The sequence below is a fragment of the Poecilia formosa genome, unplaced genomic scaffold (assembly GCF_000485575.1).
Source record: "Poecilia formosa unplaced genomic scaffold, Poecilia_formosa-5.1.2 Scaffold73, whole genome shotgun sequence".
NCBI lineage: Eukaryota > Metazoa > Chordata > Actinopteri > Cyprinodontiformes > Poeciliidae > Poecilia > Poecilia formosa.
In genome coordinates, this window is record NW_006800012.1 from 2036292 (window position 1) to 2056877 (window position 20586).

The 20586-nt window shown below is 39.3% G+C and overlaps 1 protein-coding gene across 3 annotated transcripts in view; it reads left to right on the forward strand.

The window, feature by feature from the left end:
* The window catches only part of sorcs2 (sortilin-related VPS10 domain containing receptor 2), a 299117-nt gene that overhangs the window by 87302 nt on the left and 191229 nt on the right, over positions 1–20586 (forward strand). For all 3 annotated transcript variants that reach the window (XM_016673344.1, XM_007555888.2, XM_016673345.1), the window contains exon 2: positions 10271–10338. In XM_016673344.1, coding sequence (XP_016528830.1) covers positions 10271–10338 — 68 coding nt within the window. The remainder of the gene's footprint in view (positions 1–10270; positions 10339–20586) is intronic.

Here is a 20586-nt window from a genome sequence, read left to right on the forward strand (position 1 = left end):
GGAAAACAAGCCAGCCAAAGCACAGACTCATCTTTTATCTTGCATTTGTAACTCTCAAAGTTACAAATCGGTTAAAAAGTAAGATCTCAATGTTTTAACCAGCATGAAAGAGAGAAAAATCATAAATTATCACAATTTCTCTCCTAAAAGCCACCAGCTCTCTGAAGCCTGTGAACGTTTCTGTCATTATGAGTATATGGAGATAAAATACTGTCATGATTAAAGTCACACTTTCTGATGTGTTAAAAATAATACACCAGTATGTGCTAATAAAATTGTCTTGATATATGAAGATGTATTATTACATTAAACCTCCATGCAAATACTTTGTAGTCACCAGAAAAAGCTCCTTGTGGGAGTAAATGATGTTTTACATGAATAAATATGTGAGTGTAATGTTCTGGCTGCTACTTCACACCAATCCTCATTAAATAAGATTGACACTGTGGTTTGGAATCTGAGTAGTTGTATTATTCTGGTATTCAAACATCTGAGTCTTGGACATTCTGTCTTAAGAAATCCATTTCTTAAAAAAATTAAAAAGAGAGAGAGAGAGACTGAAAGTAAGTCTGTCAATTAAAATTGGTGGTACTTCCTTGACAGTGAAGTACTACTTCTTTTTTTTTTTTTAAGAAATCTTAGGATTTTTATGTTTTAGTTTTCCTACTCAAGGTGAGAAAAACGAGATGTTACAATAGCTTTAGGAAAAGTTCTGATATTTGGGAATTTTTTTTTTTTTTTTTTTTTTTGTAAGTCTGTCAATTAAAATTGGTGGTACTTCCTTGACAGTGAAGTTTTTTTTTTTTTTTTTTTTTTAAGAAATCTTAGGATTTTTATGTTTTAGTTTTCCTACTCAAGGTGAGAAAAACGAAATGTTAGCAATAGCTTTGGGAAAAGTTCAGATATTTGGGAATTTTTTATTCTTTTTTACAAAGAGTTGAATGTTTGCAACCATAAACTGCTTGAAACAGCATTCATTCACAGTGAAATAATTTTGGTCCAGTATTAATTATTACTACACTTATTTTTCATGTTTGACTCAATCTAAGGAAGTAAACATTGAAAATATTCCCTCTTGTGTTAACCAGTTAAAACATTTTGGAAATCTCAGGGTAGAATAATTGTAGTTCAGGTTTAACTACAGTTATGTGTATTTCAAATTTTGAACTGGGGATGATCAAATGCAAACTAGATTCATCAGACTATTAAAAGTAGGATTTAAAGCCCAATCAAAACAATCCTCTGAAGCAGCTGCTAACTTTAGCATTATTACCAATGGTTAGCTAGCTTGGGTTTACTCACAGTGCTTGTAAATCTCTAAATATATCTAATCAGTCACTCAAAGTACCCAAAGTACTCCATAATGCTGGCTAAAGAAACATTTTAAAAGTGGTGGGACGATTTGAATGCTAACTATAACTTAGTGTTGCTACCCAACCCGACGAGCCTTAACTCTCTCGATTAAACAGTGCCATAACTCAATAACTTTTCATTTTCTGATTTAACAGAAAATAAAATCAGACTGTGCTTATTATTAAGCATAAGCACAGTCATACAGGTTAAATCGCACTTTGTAAGTTTAAAACTGAGATGTAGTAGCAAACAGCCAACTAATGCCTCCTAGCAATAGATTGTTCAAAATGAAATTAGGACTCGGAAAGTGTGTGCACGTTTTCTATGAGGACTTTTTATGTTTATGGTCCAAAAACATGTAGGTTAAATATTGAAATAAATTGCCTTTAGGTTTGAACTGACTGGCTCTGTGATGAACTGGAAACCAGTCCAGTGTGTTGCCTTCCACCCGTGTTGAGTTCTGGGAAACGGTTCCCATGGGGGCTATTGCCTTCATAGCAGGATTTTAGTAACATGAACCTGTTCTTATGCTTGTTTATTTTTTATTTTATTTATTTTCAGGTTTTTTTTCCTCTGAGAAAACTACATTACAAATGAGGTCAAGAACCTTTATTTTTAAAATTCTTTAGGCTTAGTTAAGTTGGACTCAAATACTGCCTACCCGTAATGCCTCTTCCCAAGAGATGTGTAATCGATAAACACACTTGTGGGTCAAAAGGCTTATTTATATTCTTTAGTCTTATTGATTTCTGTCCTTATTAAAGCCATCAGATTACCAAGTTGTTTGTTGCATCATCCTGAATACCTTCAGTCTTTTTAGCACCTTTCTTCATATTGTTATGTAACTACCATTAGGCTAAAGGAAGAACAATTATCCCGTATATCTTTTAAAATCACGTAGTGCCCTAATCCTATTGTATTCATTGTCAGAGTCTTCCTTTTTCACCTCCACTTTATCTCTAGATTTATAGAATTGTCCTTTAATTTCTCCTAGATCTGATATTTCTTCTGTTCGTCCCTCCCTCTCCTTTTAGTTCCTTTCAAAGTCTCAATAACCTCGGGCTCCCAACAGCGGATTATCACACATCTAAGCAACCCGTTTCAAACACTTTCTTTGCTCCAGTTTGCCTCTGTAAAGCATCAGTCAATGTATTGAGTTCCTGATGGGTTAAAATTATCCCCACCATTCAGCCACCCTTGGCTAGAAAAGCATGTCTCAACGTGGCTCCCAATGATGCCTTTCGGGATTAGTCGTGAAATTACAGTAATGCGCGATGCCAAAGATAGCTCGCCGTCGTTCATGAACCCTGTAATTTACGGGGTACCGGGGAGGATGCACATGGACTTGGTCGAGCATTGCCAGCCCTGAATGTTCCAGGCTCCTCCTTTTAGAAAAGCAGGCTGCCAGTTTGATCAGTGCCCAATTATAGCAATTGCCCAGAAATTCATGAGAGAACAGAGGAATCTTGGATAGAGGAGGAAAAACCACACAGAGTTAAAGCTGTGAAGTAGAGAGATCAAAAAGCAGAATGTAGCAACAAGGAAAGCAGGTTACAAATGAAAAGTGGTGATAATGAAGTGCCAGGGAATATGTAGTGCTACAGTAAACGTTGGTTCATTTGATCACCCCTGAGGTATTTGGAAAAGTTCCTATTTTGCTTATTGACTCACACACAGAGTCGAGCATTTATTTTCTTTTCTTTTTGTTTTGCTTACACCATTAGTAATCAATTTAAACCACACCTCAACCACCAACCTTGCGATTGATGATTCAGTTAAGTGTTTCAGTGTAAACCTGGAAGTAAAATGTATCTGTAAATAAGATATAGTGAAGCAGCAGGCATGTGAATATTAATCTGACATTGTTCCAAAAGGCAAAACAAGACGGTTGGTTTTTGGATCTTTGTAGTGTTTTTTACCTATCCACATAGGAATAAAGAATCTACTTCTTTTTTAGATGAAGGTGACATTATTCTTGACATTGTCCTGAAATGCTGATTGACTTGCAATGGATGTAATGCAACCAAACGGTAAAAGGAGTAAGTATAGTTTGGATATTGCTTTGCTGCTATGTTCTTTTGTTGGAAAACGCCAGAAAGACGATGCAAACATCTGGTTGCCTGAAGTTGGACAGTAGATAACGGCTTCAGAAGTCGCATTTTATTGGCAAACTAGTTAAGGTGATCGATTGGTTAGAATTAGTCCAAAGAGGTAAAAGGTTTGAGACGATTATGCTCCTGAAATTTAGTGGACATGTTTGAGAAAGGCTGTCCATCAGTTCGAAGCCACCTTACCTGTTACAGGGAGCCTGAGCTTGTGGAGCAGCATGTGGGTTGGTGTTGGAGTGTCGGTGGTGGTTAGTCTGTGAAACGGCCATCTAGGGTTCAATTCCTGTCCAGGAAACATTTGCTGTGTTTTCCTCTGTTCTCTTTTTTTTTTGCCAGATTACTGTCAAAGGCCACTAGTGTCACACAATCCTTTAAAGGGAAAGTTTATTCTCAGCTTCATGGGCTTTTCAAAGATTAGCTTAACCTTGTTATGGGGTGGTGGAAGCTACATGACCAACTGCTGAGGAAGCAGCTGACCAAGTAATCAAAGGATAGTGTGTGGTTGGAGGATGCGGATCAGAAGAGTTTTGTATGAATAAAACAAATACGCCATCGTGGTTCGTCAATGGTTTAATATTGAAAATAATGGATTAATCCAATCCTTGTATGTATGCAAGGTGTGCAAGTTGATACAGGCCTAGCATTCACAGCAAATTAGCTTATGCTGTAATCTGGTACAGTGGATCAGATGGCGACATTTGTTTTAGCTGTACATTGTCCTCATCTAGTTTATTAAAGCTGATTATTTGACAGAACAGTCCTGCCTGTACTGTTTATATGGGACATCTCTGGTACAAGGTGGGGCATTTATTGTATCGTTTATTATTTATCATGATAAATTTCTTATAAGAATTGTTACAATAATTAAAACGCATTTGAAAATGTCGGCCAGGATTGTTAGTTTTACCATTATCTTCACTTTGTTCAATGAAAGTATCAATAAATATAACAATCTGAAAATATAACTAAGTCTGGTAACTGTGTGCAGCTTAGTGATAAAAGTCATACTACTGTGTGTGACTGGTGTACTAAGAACGTGTATTACAAGTGGGAATGTTTTAAAGAGTTGGGTTTGTGTGACTCTGTGATGAAACTTTAAGTCCACATCGCTCAGCCCAACTCTGAGGTAAACCCCAACGCAGTACGAGAAACAGTGGGGACTGTTTCAATTGGCCACTGGTTGGAAGACAATTTAAATTTTTTAAAATTTCTTACAAAAGCTCAGCAAAGTATATTTTTAGGTCAGAAAAACTGCCTCAAAGTGGAAACATTCTCCTTTTACACATTACTGAATTGACTGTATCAAGGGGAAGCGACACAAGCCTTTTGTGTGAACCGAGCACAACGGGGGAAACCAGAGGCAAAGGTCCATGTAATTACCCTCCCTGCTTCCCTGGCTCGGTGCTTTAATGAATGGTGGCAATCTAAAACCACTGTTTAAATCGAAACGAGTGCCAGGGTGACAGGCCTGCCTCAGATACGGTATGAAGTATAGGTCCATCTGCAGAACGACTCCAAACCAATGTGACCAAGCAATCCTTCAGCATTAACACGACTGCTGAGAGGGAAAGCGGGGGCTAATGAGGAGCTACTCGGATAAATTAAGCTTTTCTTTATATAAGCAAATGAGCAAATTCAGCACCATTTTGATAACCTTAAATTATTAGACTGGAAGGTAGCAGGTTGGTCTTTGGGAGCTTTATGGATTTTATGGTTAACTGGTTCTATTAAAAAAGAAAAAAAAAAGAAAAAAGCCAGTTATGCTTTTTATTGGTGATGCTTCAGGTTGTTAAGGAAAAATATCTCCTTGGTTACGCCTTGGTGTGTGTGAGAGGGAAACCAGAGAGACACAAAATTGGATAATATATAAGTGCCATCATAAAGTAATTTCTTCAGTCTGATTTATACTTTATTCAATTCAGTTTCATTTCTTGTGATTTTAACAAATATACTCACCCTCTGAACAAATGACCTTCAGTTTTTTTGTGCTTTTTGACAATTTACAAGGTTGTATTTACTCAGGTAAAGATAACCTGAGCAAATACAAAAGCAACTATCAAACCCTAACTCTTTAACCTTCCAGAACTACTCTGGTTTGGTCGCCAGCTCCACATGTGAGCTGTGGATGTGGAGATGACTTGCCTCCATTTTCTTCCTACCACTTGGTAGAAATAAAAAGCATGGCTAGATTATTGGGTCTAGACGGAAACAGCAGCACTCTGTGCTCCGAAGAGAGCATCAAATTATGATGTGACAGTATTAGACATTATCTGTGAGTATTTAAGTATCCGTGGAGACAAATCAAGCTCCTTTTCCTTCTCCCAGTGCTCCCAGTACTGCAGAAATACACCAGATACGTCAGTCAGAAACAACCAATCAGAGCCAGGAGAAGGGTCTTAGTGCGGTCAGTCACTCTCGTATGTGATTGACATTGGTGGCAGCCTCAACATAGCCTGCCACCAATGTTGAGGCTAGTTAGCATAGCCACTGATAAAGGTGGATAAACAGTTTTCCTGTATAAGCAAGTTGTTTTTCCACCGTTAGCACATTGAGCAGCATACAGGAGGTTGATTGACAGCAATAAGACCCTCCTCCTGGATCTGATTGGTTGTTTCTAACCAGTCCTTGCTCTGGGAGGAAGTGGAGGAGCTTGAATATTTTTGACAGATTTGTCTCATATTACACTGTTTTGACAGTGACGGTTTTAACAAATGTGGAAAAAAACACATTTTCGTAAAAGCTACATGCTGCAGCTTTAAATCTTATATATTAGGGGAGCATGTTGGAACCCTGCTGTTTTGTGGCCTGTCATTAATTGTTTATGTGTGAGGTCTCTTTCTGGAGAATGTGAAGCCGCCCCCGCCTCTCCTTTTTACAGTCGGACAGCTGGCGTCCGTGTCGTTATTTTCCCCGAGCGTTCTGTTCCTCGGACACTTTGTGCCTTTTTATTAGCTGAATGACTGATGCCCGATTGGTAGGAATGCGTTAGACACAAATGGTGACTGTCAAAGTGGAGTTCATAGTCGACCCGGCTCTGGGCTCGCCTGTCAAAAGCCTTTATTGTATCCGTCTCGGAGTCGTCCAGGGGTCCCGACCATCCTGTTGACTTTTTCCTCCCTCACCCCCCAATAAAGCCCATTAGGGTCACCGTCTTCATGCTTACAAACAAGAAACCCACAGTGGCCAACAATGCGGTCACAGAGTCGGCTCTGGCGGAGAACTTCCTCCGCGACTCGGTCAGGGAGTTCATAGCAAACTTCCTAGCAATTTATTATCTAAATGAGGAGAGCGCGAAGGGACTTTTTTTTCCTTCTTCTTCCTCTTGTCTCTGCTCACGAAGAGTAATGAGCTCCCAGACTTTGATCGCTTTGGCGTGACATGTTTTCCGATGCTTGTTCACTCAAAGTATGCCACTGTGATTTGTTTGTATTGAATTACAAATGACGGGCTGGCAGAGAAGTGTATTCTCCTGCATTAGAAGGATTCCTCACCCAGTGCCAAATTTGCCCTTTAGGCCAATGAGCTGCAGCAGGCAGCTGCCAAGTTGTACTCTTAATGCAGAGTGTTATGTACAATAGAGCGATACAGGAATCTGGCTTATGTGATACGCAGCTGTTTTTTTTGTTGTTGTTGTTGTTTCCTCCCACTGTTACTTTATTCTTCATGTAGACCAAATGTTACTTCGCTTCGTCGCTGATTTGTGGCTAAACGGAGATCAGTAGAAATATTTTTGTAGTGGAATAAAACTGATTTTTACGTTGTAGACTGAAAGGCACAGTGCCATGGAATCTGTCGAACATGAAGTTGAAACGTTTGGTTTGACGTTTCAACACGTGACGTTGCGCAACTGTGAAAAGAAGGGAAATGATCCACATCTTTGAAACATTTTTTTAACAAAAGGCTATCAAGAAAGTCATGACTCACTGACTGTAGTTTGTAAAACCAACTTTCACTCTAATAAAATGAAAACATACTGCTACCACTGGCAGATTATTTCACTTCTAACATAAGGAAAATATCTTGTTAAAAGTGAAACAATCTGCCAGTGGAACTCGTACTTTTTACGTCAATATTAAGGCATTAATATTAAAACAAGATGGTACATCTTGCTGAAAAGCAACTTTTGTCTTATTCCACGTGTAATACTTTAGAGCAAAACTACTTGGTAAGATTTAGTGTTTTCTTGCAGTGAGGGGCTGGACATGGATGAATGGGACAAAGGGAGTGGAGAGTTGCTCAGAAGGCATGGACACTAATGGTGTACATGGCAGATCTAATCCTCCTGTCAGGGGATTTTCAGGGTGCATGATGAGCGTCAGACTCGGCACCAGCGTCTCATTAGCAGGAGGGCAGCTGTGCAGAGGTGGACAGCCTCTCCTCAGAGTGACCAGTTGGGTCGCAGAAGGCTGAGAACCAATCAACACTTAACCCTCCCACTCCAAGGTTGATTGACCTTTTTTATGTCTTTTGTTTGTTTTTACATGTATGTGTTAATGCTGAGCTTACGTCTTTATTTGCCTTAGCGATCTGCATTTTCTGTGCCGTCAACTTAAATTCTAAATGCATTTTTTGATTTAAATATACTACCATAAAAATCACATTTTTATTTAACTTTTTTCATTACTTGGTCTTGAAACCCCTTCAGAATTGTATGTTTTGTTTTCTACTTGTATATCTTTCATGTACTTTAAATCACTCCAAGACATGAATAATAATTTAAAATTTTGCTGTGCTTTCTTGCACAATGACAGCAAAAGGAATTCTGAATAATACACCAAAAAAAATGTCCAAATTTGAAAATGACATGCTAAAAGCCTCCCACAAAAACCTCAAATGTTAAAACCTGCATTCAAAGGGTCAAAAATTAAATAAATAAAATTATTAAAATGAAAAGGATATTCTGTAGGAATGAGGAGGATTTTTTTTTCTGTCCCATGGAACCAGATTGAGAATTTATTGAAGAGCTCAGATATTAGTCCTTTAACCAATAGATTAAAATATAAGTAAAATAATATTTTACTGTCCTCTTGCTATGAGGACGGTAGAAAAATATTGTTCTAATTTTTTTTTCTAAAGAAAAGCCGTGGAATAGCAGATTGCTGGCATTTCAAGGTAATTAAATACATATATTTAATTTCAATTTTAGATTTATGAACGTGATTTATGAACATATTGTTTTCTTCTCTGAAAGGATCCTACCTGATAATCCATGCTACATTACAAAGAAAGAAAAAGGTAAAGAAATAGAGAATGTCATTATTAGAATAGAAAATAAGCAGTGAGTGTTAAAGGGAGATATTTTTATGACTGTCGAGAGTTTCCCTTTTTTTCTGCTGTAACACTGAAAAACCTACTCTTGTTTGGATTTAAAATATTTGCAGCAGACTGAATGCTAGAGGCGCTGAGACTTTGCTTATGTTGGAGGCAACACTGGAGCTCTTAGCTGTACTTCATGCAAATTACCCGACAAGAATCAAAACATTCCCTAGAAAATATTTCAGCCTGAAGCCGTAACTTTGATAGTCATTTGAGAAACACCACATATTATCATTTCTCAAAAAGATTTCAAGCATACGTTTACTTCCTGCCATATTTTCTTCCCTCATTTCTCCCATACCCCGACACAAATCCTGAATCTGATACTTTCGTCAACCAAAGTAGTCACGCATTACAAATCATAAGTGCACGCTGCCTGTAGACGGTTCAGTGTGGCTATGGTGAGTTTGCTGCTTACATTAAGATGTATCAGGAGTGTCTGAGTTGGCTAAATCAGCCTGTGTTGTAGGGAGAACCCCCTCTAGCCAGTCACCTCTGCTCAGCCTGGGGGCTAGTCCGGGGATGTCTGTCTGCTCCTCTACCTAGAACGCCCCAGCAGCCCGTCAATCACTCTTCTGAGCAACGCCGCGTTGCCTGACCGGTTGACCGTCTGGCCGTTGCATCGCAAACCCCACCAGACCTTTGCTGTCAAGAACAGAAGCTCTAAGAAGAAAAAAAAAAAGAGCTTTGTCTCATCCTGTGTAGCCTCGGTCGGTGGATCATACCAATATACCTCGGTTAAATGAAAAGCATATTTTAGGTGTTGGATTATATTATATATTATAAATATTAGAAATGTCGCCATATTAACATCAGAAACAAACAAAATTCTAGACTGGGTATCGGTGATAATGTGTCGGATCTACTCAGTCTAACTCTATGCTTTGTGCTCTGAGTGACATCATGCTTTATTTATTTTACATCCTAATTGTACTTTGAACCATTTGAAAGAAGGTTTGTTTCAGTCTATTTTTACATGTTTGTCCAAGGCAGTCAACCTATTGCTTTAGTCAGTTTCTTTATTATTTATTTTACATTGGTTGCCATTCTCCTAATTGCACAGACGGAACAAATTAAAGTTGTTTTTGCATGTTTGACCAAGCTTGTGAAGTCATTGGTGTATTTAAGTGTGCTGTGTTGGTGCAGAGTTATTAAATAATTCAGTACATTTGTGCCTCTGTTTAAAAAGAAAAAAGAAATGTTTTAAGTCAGTTCAGTACTGTTTTGGGCTGAATTGATAAATTCAACACAAATTTGAATTTTGTGTAGTATCGGTATTGGCCGATACTACACTTTATTTGTTATCGGAAATTTAAAGAGTGGATGGGTTCATCCCTAGTAGTTATCTTATTACCTCAAAGGAAATGAGTGGTGTTTTTATTGACTGAAAGTATTCTATAAATTTAGACTTTACCTCTTGAATCAGTGGTTTTGACTCACTACTGCTCTGTCAACTTCTTCTAAATCTTATTCCTCTGCTTGTTCATCTGCAGGTCATCCTGATCCTGACCAAGTATTACCATGCCGACTCAACCAAGGTGTTGGAGAGTTCGTTGTGGAGGTAGGCCAAACTCTTTCACCGCTTTCACCCTCACTAGCCATCCCTGTCATGTGTCGGCTCACGGAGACCTTGTTGTTGTTGTTTTTTTGTTTTGTTTTTTTTGCATGTGCATACGGCTTCCCTTATACAGCCGGGGTCGTCGTTATCTCTGCCCCGTCGCCTGCTTTAAGGAGACAAGGGCGCGACAGAGCACCATGACGGGCAAAACATCAGCAGGCGGCTAAAGCTAATGTAGGGAAGCAGGAAAGGGGGATGCTAACAGGCTGGAGCGGACATCTGTTTGGACAGATACGGTATCAGCGTGGCACAGGGCAGCGTGGTAGACACCGGCAGCGACAGGAAAGGGGGTCAGGTCTCGCTGGCAGAGCTTCCTCTGTTTAGCCAAGCTGCTCCTCGCCAACACACTTCTCACCTCTCCTCGCTGTAGAGCGGCAGATAGCATATTTCTTCCATTCTGCTCCACTTGACAACAAGTATATCTCGTCTTCGTACATATATCCTCATGGAGTATTAATGTCTGTTTCATTCTGCGGCTGCTCGCCATGAGTTCTTGGGATTTCTTTCTTCAACACCAAGAAGAAACCTCTGTTTTTTCTTAAAGAAATAATAGTGAAAAAAAAAAAAAACAGAGTGGAAGATATTTAAAGCTGCAGTGTGTAACTTTTATTTAAAAAATAAAAGAAAAGTTGTTTTTTTTACATCTTTTTTTACTGTTGTAACATGTTGTGACAGTATAATATGAGAAATAATTTTAGAAAAATTCAAGCTCCTCCTCCTCCCTATTGCTGCCCAATGAAATGCACTGCTCCAAACAAGAGCAACCAATCAGAGCCAGGAGGAGGAGCTTGGCGCTGTCAGTCAAACTCACAAATGCATTCCTATATGTCCTAACGGCGGAGGAACAACTCACTGTTACAGGGAAACTGTTTATCCATGGCTTTGCTAGCTAGCTTTAGCATTCATCAAGGGCTCTGCCTCGCTCACTGTCAAAAACAACCAATCAGAGCCAGAAGGAGGGTCTTAACGCTGTCAGCAAACCTTATGAGTGTATTACTATATGTTCTAATGGCAGAGAAACAACCTACCACTGCAGGAAAAACAGTTTATCTGCCGTCTGCCATTGCTAACTTTGCCCCTGATGTTAGCAGCCTTAGCATTCAAAGGCTCTGTACCACTCACGGTCACACACAACCAGTCAGTCAAGAGGAGCGCCTTGGCGCTGTCTGTCAACTACATGAATGTGGTGCCAAACGGGCTAATGGCTGTATTGTAGCAGAGTGATAGGCGAATGATTGACAGCGCCAAGACCCGCCTCCTGACTCTGATTGGTTGTTTCTAGTTGGCACTAGGAAAAGCCAGAGGAGCTCGATTTTTCTCAGTTTGTCTATCCAGTTTCACAACATAGTGACAGTTCCAACAGATATCTACATATTTTTTGTTACATACTGCAGCTTTCATAGCATTTGAATCTCTGAATAAAGCCGGTTAAACAGCAGAGTTGGAGATTCACCACACTGGTTCGGGTGGACCGTCTAAAAGGCTTCCACACACAGCAAAATATCTGACGGCGGGGCTTAATTCATGCCGTTCACCTCACCGACGACTCCATGACTTCAAAGCTTCCTCTTCTCATTAGCTCTGAGTGCCAGTCTCCCTGGAGGACAGTTATGAATAATGTACATATTTTTTTTCCCCCTCCTCTCCGTGTTGATGTTTTAATTGTTGCAGCGCATGAATAATGCGACTTTAAAACTCGGACAGCTTGCTTGTATAAGTAAAAGAAACAAACGGCGGAGTTTTGTCCGAATCTTAATTGGCATGAACGAGAGCGGGCCATCTGCCCCGCTGGTTTCATTGTCCAAAGCACGTAAAATGTCATTAAATCACTGGAGTTTTTTTTTGTTTGTTTTTCTTTTCACATAGCTACTGTAGAGTCATCCTTCAGTTTGTCAACAGGGTCGTTTTTTTTTCTTTTTTCTTTTCGCTTCCCATGTAGCTGTGAGTTTTTTGCGCGGCGAGCGGTCGGCCGCAGTCAGCCGCAGTCAGCTGGCCTTTGGGCTTTGAAGTCCCTGAGCCGTAGGATCAAAACGGGAAGATGAATGGCTCTGCCGTCTTCAACTGTCAGGTAGCATGAGATCAACGCGTCAGGTTTCTACAGAGGGGAAAAGTTACCGACTCGGAGGGGAGGAAGGGTTTTGCGGAATTAACAAAATGAGAGCACGATGATGAATTCAACAGGGATCCAACTTGACAAAAAGAAAAGAAAACCTGTACAAAACATTTCCTGTTGACGGCTTCTGTTCTGAACGTGGAGTTGCATTGCCTGGAAGGCAGCAGGAGGAGCGTTCACGTGTTCATAAATCAGCTACTTTAAATAGTGGGGGTATAACCTTGGTGAAAGGGCGCATTAAGACGTGAAAGCATGCCGAAGATGGAACTCAGTCTGAATTGTTGTCAACTAGTGCTAAAAAATATATTTTTATTTCGAGCTATGTAAAAGAAATAATCCGTAAAATGGGTATAAATGGAACAAATATAATATATGTACTTTAGTCACAGTAGTCAACTTTAAGTAAGAACAAGACATTGTCTGAGTCATCAAATTCATATTTTATAAAGTAATACTGTATTTAGACATAAACAAGAATGAATTCAGTTTGAAAAGCAGAGAAGACAAACTTAGTATTCATATATAGAAATCGTGTGGTGTTCACTTTGCTTTGAAGTTTAGCAATTTGTCTTATGTACACATTTTACAATATGTATTTTCTTAAAAACCAAAGATGTGACTCCTAACCAAATGAATATTTTAATTGAATACCATAGAAACTTATTAATTATATAATGGAATGTGTCTGTATCAGTTTCAGTTATGAATAAACTTATATTTAGTAATTGTGTTGAGGTATTGGTGCAAGCGGCAGTCATAATTGATTTGAGTTTTGTATATTGTGCATTAAGATCTGTAGATCAACTAATCGTGATTGGTTCAGTGATTTCCTGAAAAATTAATCCTTTTTAAGTCGGCAGGTTTTTTCTAATGCAAGTTTTGAAGTGTCACATTCAAATATTTTTCAACTTTAAAGAAGCACAATTTTATTTATATTTTTAGGTTTTAAAATAAGAACATAGATGTAAAAAATGATGGATACATTTTCTTCATTGGGATGTTGATACAATCTTATGACAAGAAAAATAGATCTAAAAACACAATAGTGGTACTGTTAGTGTCACTCTTTTGTGGAAATGAAATGCAATTATGAAATATTAAAGCTTAAACATGATTGAAGGTTTCACCTGAGCTGTCCTTGAGAAAACGTTTTGTTCTAATACTCATTTGGATAAGTTACTCAGTGACAATGACGCTTTGAAATCTAACAGAAACAATGGTCAAATAAGGGACACCTGGGAACTATTCAGACCTTCACTGAAACAAAGCATTACTCAACCCTGTTAGCAGCTGCTAGCTGTTAGCACACGTGGGCTTATCGAGGAGACGGTCCAGCTGGTTTTAGTTTCTGTCCTCTTTATGAAGTAGATCCACTTTATGTCAGTGTCAACACTGTTTATATAGCACTTTACAACAAACAAGCTTCACCGTAGTGCTGCGCAGAGAGAGCATCATAAATACTAGCTGAGATGGAAAAAGATAAAACGGATAAAAAGAAAATAGTTTGAAAAGAAAATAACAACGTAAAAAATAGAAATAGTTAACATGTCGAGCTAGCTGTTTAGCCTAAAAGTCAAAGAGTAGGTGGGTCTGGAGTTGATGAGCAGCTTTAAAATGTCTGTAGAGAAGGAGAGCAACTGGCTGTTTGACCTTAGCGTTCTTTGGATGTATTCTGTTTTCTTTAAAGGTTTTATTGGCGCTAGCGGCCTTTGAGTGATCAGACAGGAAAGTAGGTAATGAGAGAGGGGAAGACCTGCAGCAAATGCCATCAGGCCGGGAATCAACCCTGTGACGGCCGTGTCAAGAACTAAGGCCTCTGTCTGTGGGTTGTGCCACCACAGCACCCCTAGCTAGAAAGCTAGCTAGAATACAGCTAGCTTTCTACCTAACCCTCTATCTATCTAGCTAGCTAGCTTTCTATCTGACCCTCTGTCTCGCTAATTAGCTTTCTATCTAACCCTCTATCTAGCTAGGTGTTTAGCTATCTATCTTAAGTTGTTTTCCATTTTTATACATTAATACAATTGCATGAGTAATTGTCATTTTATAATAAAATGTTAGTAAATAAGTACATCTTCTACATGTCCATTTCATCCTGTGTGAGAGCCACACTTCTGGATGGAATAATAATTAAAAATCTAAATATCGCAGTGAATACTGTTGAGCTCTAATATTGACTTTTAAGCAGAATATCTAAAATCAGCCCCAACCCCCCTTTATTTTTTTGCTGACTTGGCACCAACTTGGTGTGACCGAATGAAGCGCGGCAGCTTGTTTCTGCTCCTCTTTTCATATTTTAACGTCTCGATGATTCGGCCTCTTTTCGTTCGGTTCTGACGAGAATCAGAAGCGCCGTGTGTTTCTACGCCGCGTGTCGCTAAGGGGAAAGTTAAATCTGAATCTGTCTTGCTTGACAATGTCGTTTTAGGTCACCAGACTTGACTCGTGCCTTTAATTCAAAGATCGCTCCTGATAAAGCTTTCACGTTAAATGAATGAGAATATGCTTGTGGGTGAGGCGCGAGGATTTGCTGCGGCTCTGCCGAACTCTGCTGCTCCAGAAGGGGCTGTGAAACACAGAGTAAACCTTTTTGATCCTCGTACTGGAAGAAGCAGATGTACTTCTAAATCAGTTTTTCCTCTTTAAATCCTCACCACAAATGTTTGTTTTCACACGACGTGTAAAGATTTAAAAGCTAGAGTGGCTGTGTTTCTGTCTCATGCGTAGAATCTGCTTTTTTTTAAGAGCTCCTTTGCCTTGGAGCGGTGGTGTCTCCATTTATCATTATTATTACAATTGTTTATTATTTGGTGGTGTACTGTATGCTCTTTTGAATGCCATGTTTTAACTTTGTGAACAATTAACTGGTGTGTGGTTAATCATGATTATTAAAACACACCAAGCGGCTCATATAACATCCAAGCTCCTGAAGAAGTTATTTGACCCAGGCTGCCTGCTTGGCATCCAGTTATTCCCTCTTTAATCACACACTCGCATAAACATGCTGGTGGTGATAGGACAGTGCAGGGTAGAGGGGGGGAGTATTTATTATTAATGCCGTCTTCACACGCCTTTTGAAGAGGTGAAGGGGGGCTGGTAGCCATCGCTCTGGGGGGCTCCACTCTTCCATTATGGATAAGGAGATCGGCTGACAAGCTGCCGGTTCTACGTGAGGCAGATCTACCGAAATTACCCGTCCACAAAAGGAAGTGCTGACAGGATGAGCGCCACGTCCTCCAAACTGTCAGACACACTCCTGTTTTTTTTTTCTTTGTCTTTGAGCCGCATGACACGAGTAACGGTTTCACACGAAACAAAGGGAGGAGTTCCTTACATTCATTTGTTCATTTTATTTACGTTTAATGTTATGCTTTTGATTTTTTTTTCTGAGATTCTTTATATCCTGAAATAACTTATAGTTGTTTACTTGTATGACTTCATTTAACCTTTGTTGAACAAGAACAATAAAACTTTAAAGAACGCATCAAAAGCAATAGGTTGTTATTGTATAAATCAATCAGTTAGTCAAATTTATTTGTGCAGCACATTTCAGTAAGCAGGCAGTTCAAAGTGCTTCACATTTTGAAAACATAAAAACATCATACAGCTCTGGGAAAAATTAAGAGACCACTTAGAATAATCAGTTTACCTGATTTTACTCTTTATAGGTCTATGTTTGAATAAAATCAACGTTGTTCCTTTATTCTATGAACTACTGACATGTCATGACACATAATGCAAAGAAAACAAGTTCATATTCATTTAAAAACAACAATACTGATGATTTAACTCAGGAAGAGTTAAATCAACATTTGTTGGAATAACCAGGAGGTTTTCACTGAGGCTCAGTGCAGTCGGCTCTTTCATTGCGTTTTGTCGCGTTAAAATCTTCAACATACATCAAAATATGTTGGTCAGTGTTCCAATTATTATGTTTCTAAAGCAAATGAAAGCAGGTGGGTTTTTAGTTTTTTAGTCTCGCTTTAAAGGATCTCAGTGTTCCGGCAGTTTTGCAGTTTTCTGTGTTTTTTTCCAGATTTGAGGTGCATAGAAGTTGAATGCGAAACAACCACAGGATAAATTTACGCAAGCCAAGTTAGGAATGGGTATTTGGCAGGATTTTCCTAGATACAAATGAATCTAAAAAAAAAAAATTAAAAAATGATATAAACTAGCAAAGCATAAATAAAAACAAACAGTGAGGTCAGGTTTTTTTTTTCTGTATTGGTCTGTGTGTGTGTGTGTGTGTGTGTGTGTGTGTGAGGTGAATCGCTCGCTGCTGCGGGACATCCACTAAATTAGAGAGGAAATATAAAGGAAGTGAGCGGGCAGGGAGGGCCGTCTCCAGGGCTTCTTTAAGATGAGCAGTAGGGGGCATCGCGCCTCAGACGGACCGTCACACCTCTTCTTCCTCCTCCTCCTCCTCCTCTTCCCTCCCGTTTCTTTGTTTATTCCCTCACCCTTTTTACTCTGCTCTTCCTTTTATGCTTCTTTTTCTCCCCCCCTCTTCCTGTGGCCGAGAACAACGGCTGTTCAAAGCTGCCTTTAACAAGCAGTAATCAGGGAGATAATACATTATGTGATCCAGAGTCGCGGCTTTGATGATTCCTGACATAACTGGGGCATAATAGCAGACAAACAGTAATGCGACGAGATCTCAAAGCAGAGCGCGCAAACGACAAGAGATCATGCTTAAAAGCTAAATGTGAAAAACATGTCAACAAAGACATTTTTTTTTGTTATTTAGTATAAATATATATTTGAATGTTTGGATCTTTGAAGATATTCGTATGGAGAAACATTTCTGCTTTAGTGAAGGTTCTTTATGGCATCTGATCTCGGTGAACATTGTGTGGATGGATGAAATACAATTTGGAGGTGGTTTAACGTCTGACTATGTCGGAAAATAAAATATGACCTAATATAAAAATTCAAATATATCTGAATATACGAGCACATTCAGATATATTTTCTTTGCCAAGAGTTTTTTTTTTTTTTCTTTCCTGCCAGACTTTGAGAACTGGCTGCAGATATTGATTTTCTTCATGATTTACTGGTCTGAAAAATCCCAGTTTGATGTCGTAACGTAGTAATAAGTTTCCTATTGGAGACCGTTGGATATGTTCTGCCACAGAGACAGATGGACCTTTCAGTTTGGCTTTTTCATCCTCGACTAATGCAGGTTTATTTAAAACGTATCCATACTGGTCACTTTGCCCCTTCATCATTTTTCTCTGATGAAGAAAAAAGTCCAAATCCACCTACATGTGGCGTTCAAAGAATTTCTTGCTAACGGCTCACACTGGGCCAAACATAAGAACCACATATGAGTCACTATAGCAACAGATGTGCAACCATGCTTTATTTTGGGAAAAATTAACTTGTCAAGACAAATTTTCATATGACATTTAAACTATAAGATGTATTCAAATACAATTTGTGAACTGGATTGTATGCACTTACTGACTAAAACATTTTTTTTGGTCATTAAATATTCTCACAATTATTGATTGATTAAATGAAAACTACCAACTCCAGACAAATCTGTTTAATTTAAAATCATATTAATCACACAAAAAGTATTTTTATGTTTAATCATAATTTGCACAAACATTTTACAACTGTGATAAAGGGAGAATAAAACAATAACATTTAAGTTGAATCCCCACTTTTTTGTCTTTGCATACAAGCTGATGTTGGCTCAACAGTCACAGGAAGCTGGAGAGCTTTAAATAACCATTAAAGTGTGGGCACACTTCTGCTAATCCAGAACTAATTGTTTGCTGAGCACTTTTGCTCACCTTGAAAGCGTTTAGCACACTTAGCTTCCCCTAATTAAATGCTTAAGAGCTCATTCACTTGACTGTTTCTGTAAACTTTCTGCCCAATATTGATGTTTTATCGACTGTTAAGGACTGAAGTAGTCTGGTGTTTACATTCATGCTGGTGTTTTGAAGTCGATGAAAAAAGTTCAGTTTACTTTCCTTTTGTTCTCTTTTTTTTTTTTAACCAATAACTTTATTTGAAATGAGAAACGTACAGGAACAAAATTAAACACAGACCATAGAGAACAAGATATAAGCCCAAATACAACACTTATTATAACTAATAATTCATATGTTACAAAATATATAAATTATTTGTGTTCAAGAGATGTAGTCTGTTGAAGTACAGATATCATTTGAGTGCTTTAGCATTAGCTTCTGCTAAATACCATGTTGGTGTTGTTTTCAAACCCAGACCTTCCCAGCCAGTATTCCGACTTTGTTGGGTGTTTTTGTTGTATTTCCAGTGAGGAACTTGGATAGTTCAACTTCCAATACAAAGAAAAACCACCATTAGTTCATAAATTAGTTTAACTAGGCACAACTGGGCATAACTCCAACCATTAGACAACTGTGAGGTACTTCAAATCTAAGTTCTGGCCTAGAATCTGCATCAACCAGCAGTAGCCAGATGCATCCACCACCTTGGCTGCAGGAGGTCCAGGAGCAGTTTGAGGCAATTCAGGACACAAAGAAGTGAGCGTGTCTGCACATAGAAATCCACCTTTGATTTTGTGAAGTTCCATTCCGAGGCACTTGCACAAACATCTTATACTGCAACGTTTCCCGAACTGTTCGGAAAGCCGTTTTCATTTTCAGAACTTCGATAGAATTTGATGAGCCCAACCTCAGATCACTCTGCTTCCTCTGGTTCAGGGAACGCTCATCCCATCTGCAGCACTGCCTTCCAAAAGGCCAGCACACACTTTGAAGTCATCCCCTCTGAGAAGACACGTAGTCGTGTCTGCGGCTTTTTGTACATTGATCGTACTGGACGGCGCGGAAAGGGGAGTAAAACTCTTGATTCTACGGTCAAATACGGATCTTTGTTTCTTCTTTTGGGCGTGTTCACCAGAACGTCGACTACCCGCTTGCTTCCCATTTTGATGCCTCTTTTAGCAGTTTGCTTCACGTGTTGGAGTCACTCCACCAGAACCAATGTGTTGACGATTACCCCTCCTTGGGATCCACATCCCATCCACCCCCAAACTGAAGCAGAAGTGGAACCAAGCGCTTCTTTTCCTCTTCAGCTCCACAAAATATATTTTTTTGATTAACTCCATAAATTTATTTTCTTCTCTCTGCCTCTTTGTTCTTGCGGCGGCTCTCCTTCTGTCCAGATGGTCTGGGATGATGTAAATACTTAATCGAGTCAAGAGAGCAGTTTCCCTTTCATCTCCAACACCCCACACCTCCACCACTACATCCCCAACCCTCCTCCATGCAGATTTCACAGCCTGGAGAGGAAGAGACCCCAGAGAGGGACCAGCAGAGCGAGGGAGAGAGGCAGGGTGCCGGCGAGAGCACTGAGGGTGGGACCGAGTCTGCTCTCTAAACTCGAGTGACGGCAGGAGGAGAGAAAAACACTCTGGGGTCAAAGCAGAGTGGAACCATCTTATGTAAAGGATAGAGAAAGAAGATTTTTGAGGCTGCTCAACTCCCAACCCTTGGTGTGGCTAACCGTGTTCTGTAGTGATGAAGAATTTATTTGCATTTTCTTACAAATAACAAGAGGTTTTAGTCTTACACCTTGGCTATGACGTGTTCGGTTTACCTTTCTCACCAGAAGACATGGAAATGAAGAGTTTGAATCATTAATGACCTTCGAGGTAGGAAGATGTCAGACTGGTTAGACTGGTCAGCTATGACCCAGGAGGACTGAAGGTTGTCATGTTTTTCAGGTATCATCTGTACCTAAGATCTCGGTGCAAGCTAGCAAAGTCAGCCAAGCCTTTTATGGATTTCAATTTCAAATTTATGTTGACACTAAATCAAAAAATTTTTGAATATCCAATCTACTCATATTAAGTAATACATCCTGCCTCAGTATAGGGAGGGGGAACAATATTTCAGTTCCCACTTAATCCTGAGCAGAACCTCGGTAGCTTGATGCTTAGGCCAGCAGTCACTAGGAAACGGTACCAGCCCAGCTGAGGGCCCTTGCAGAAACGAGCAAGTCAACCATCCATGCACACACGCACACACACACACACACACACACACACACACACACACACACACACACACACACAC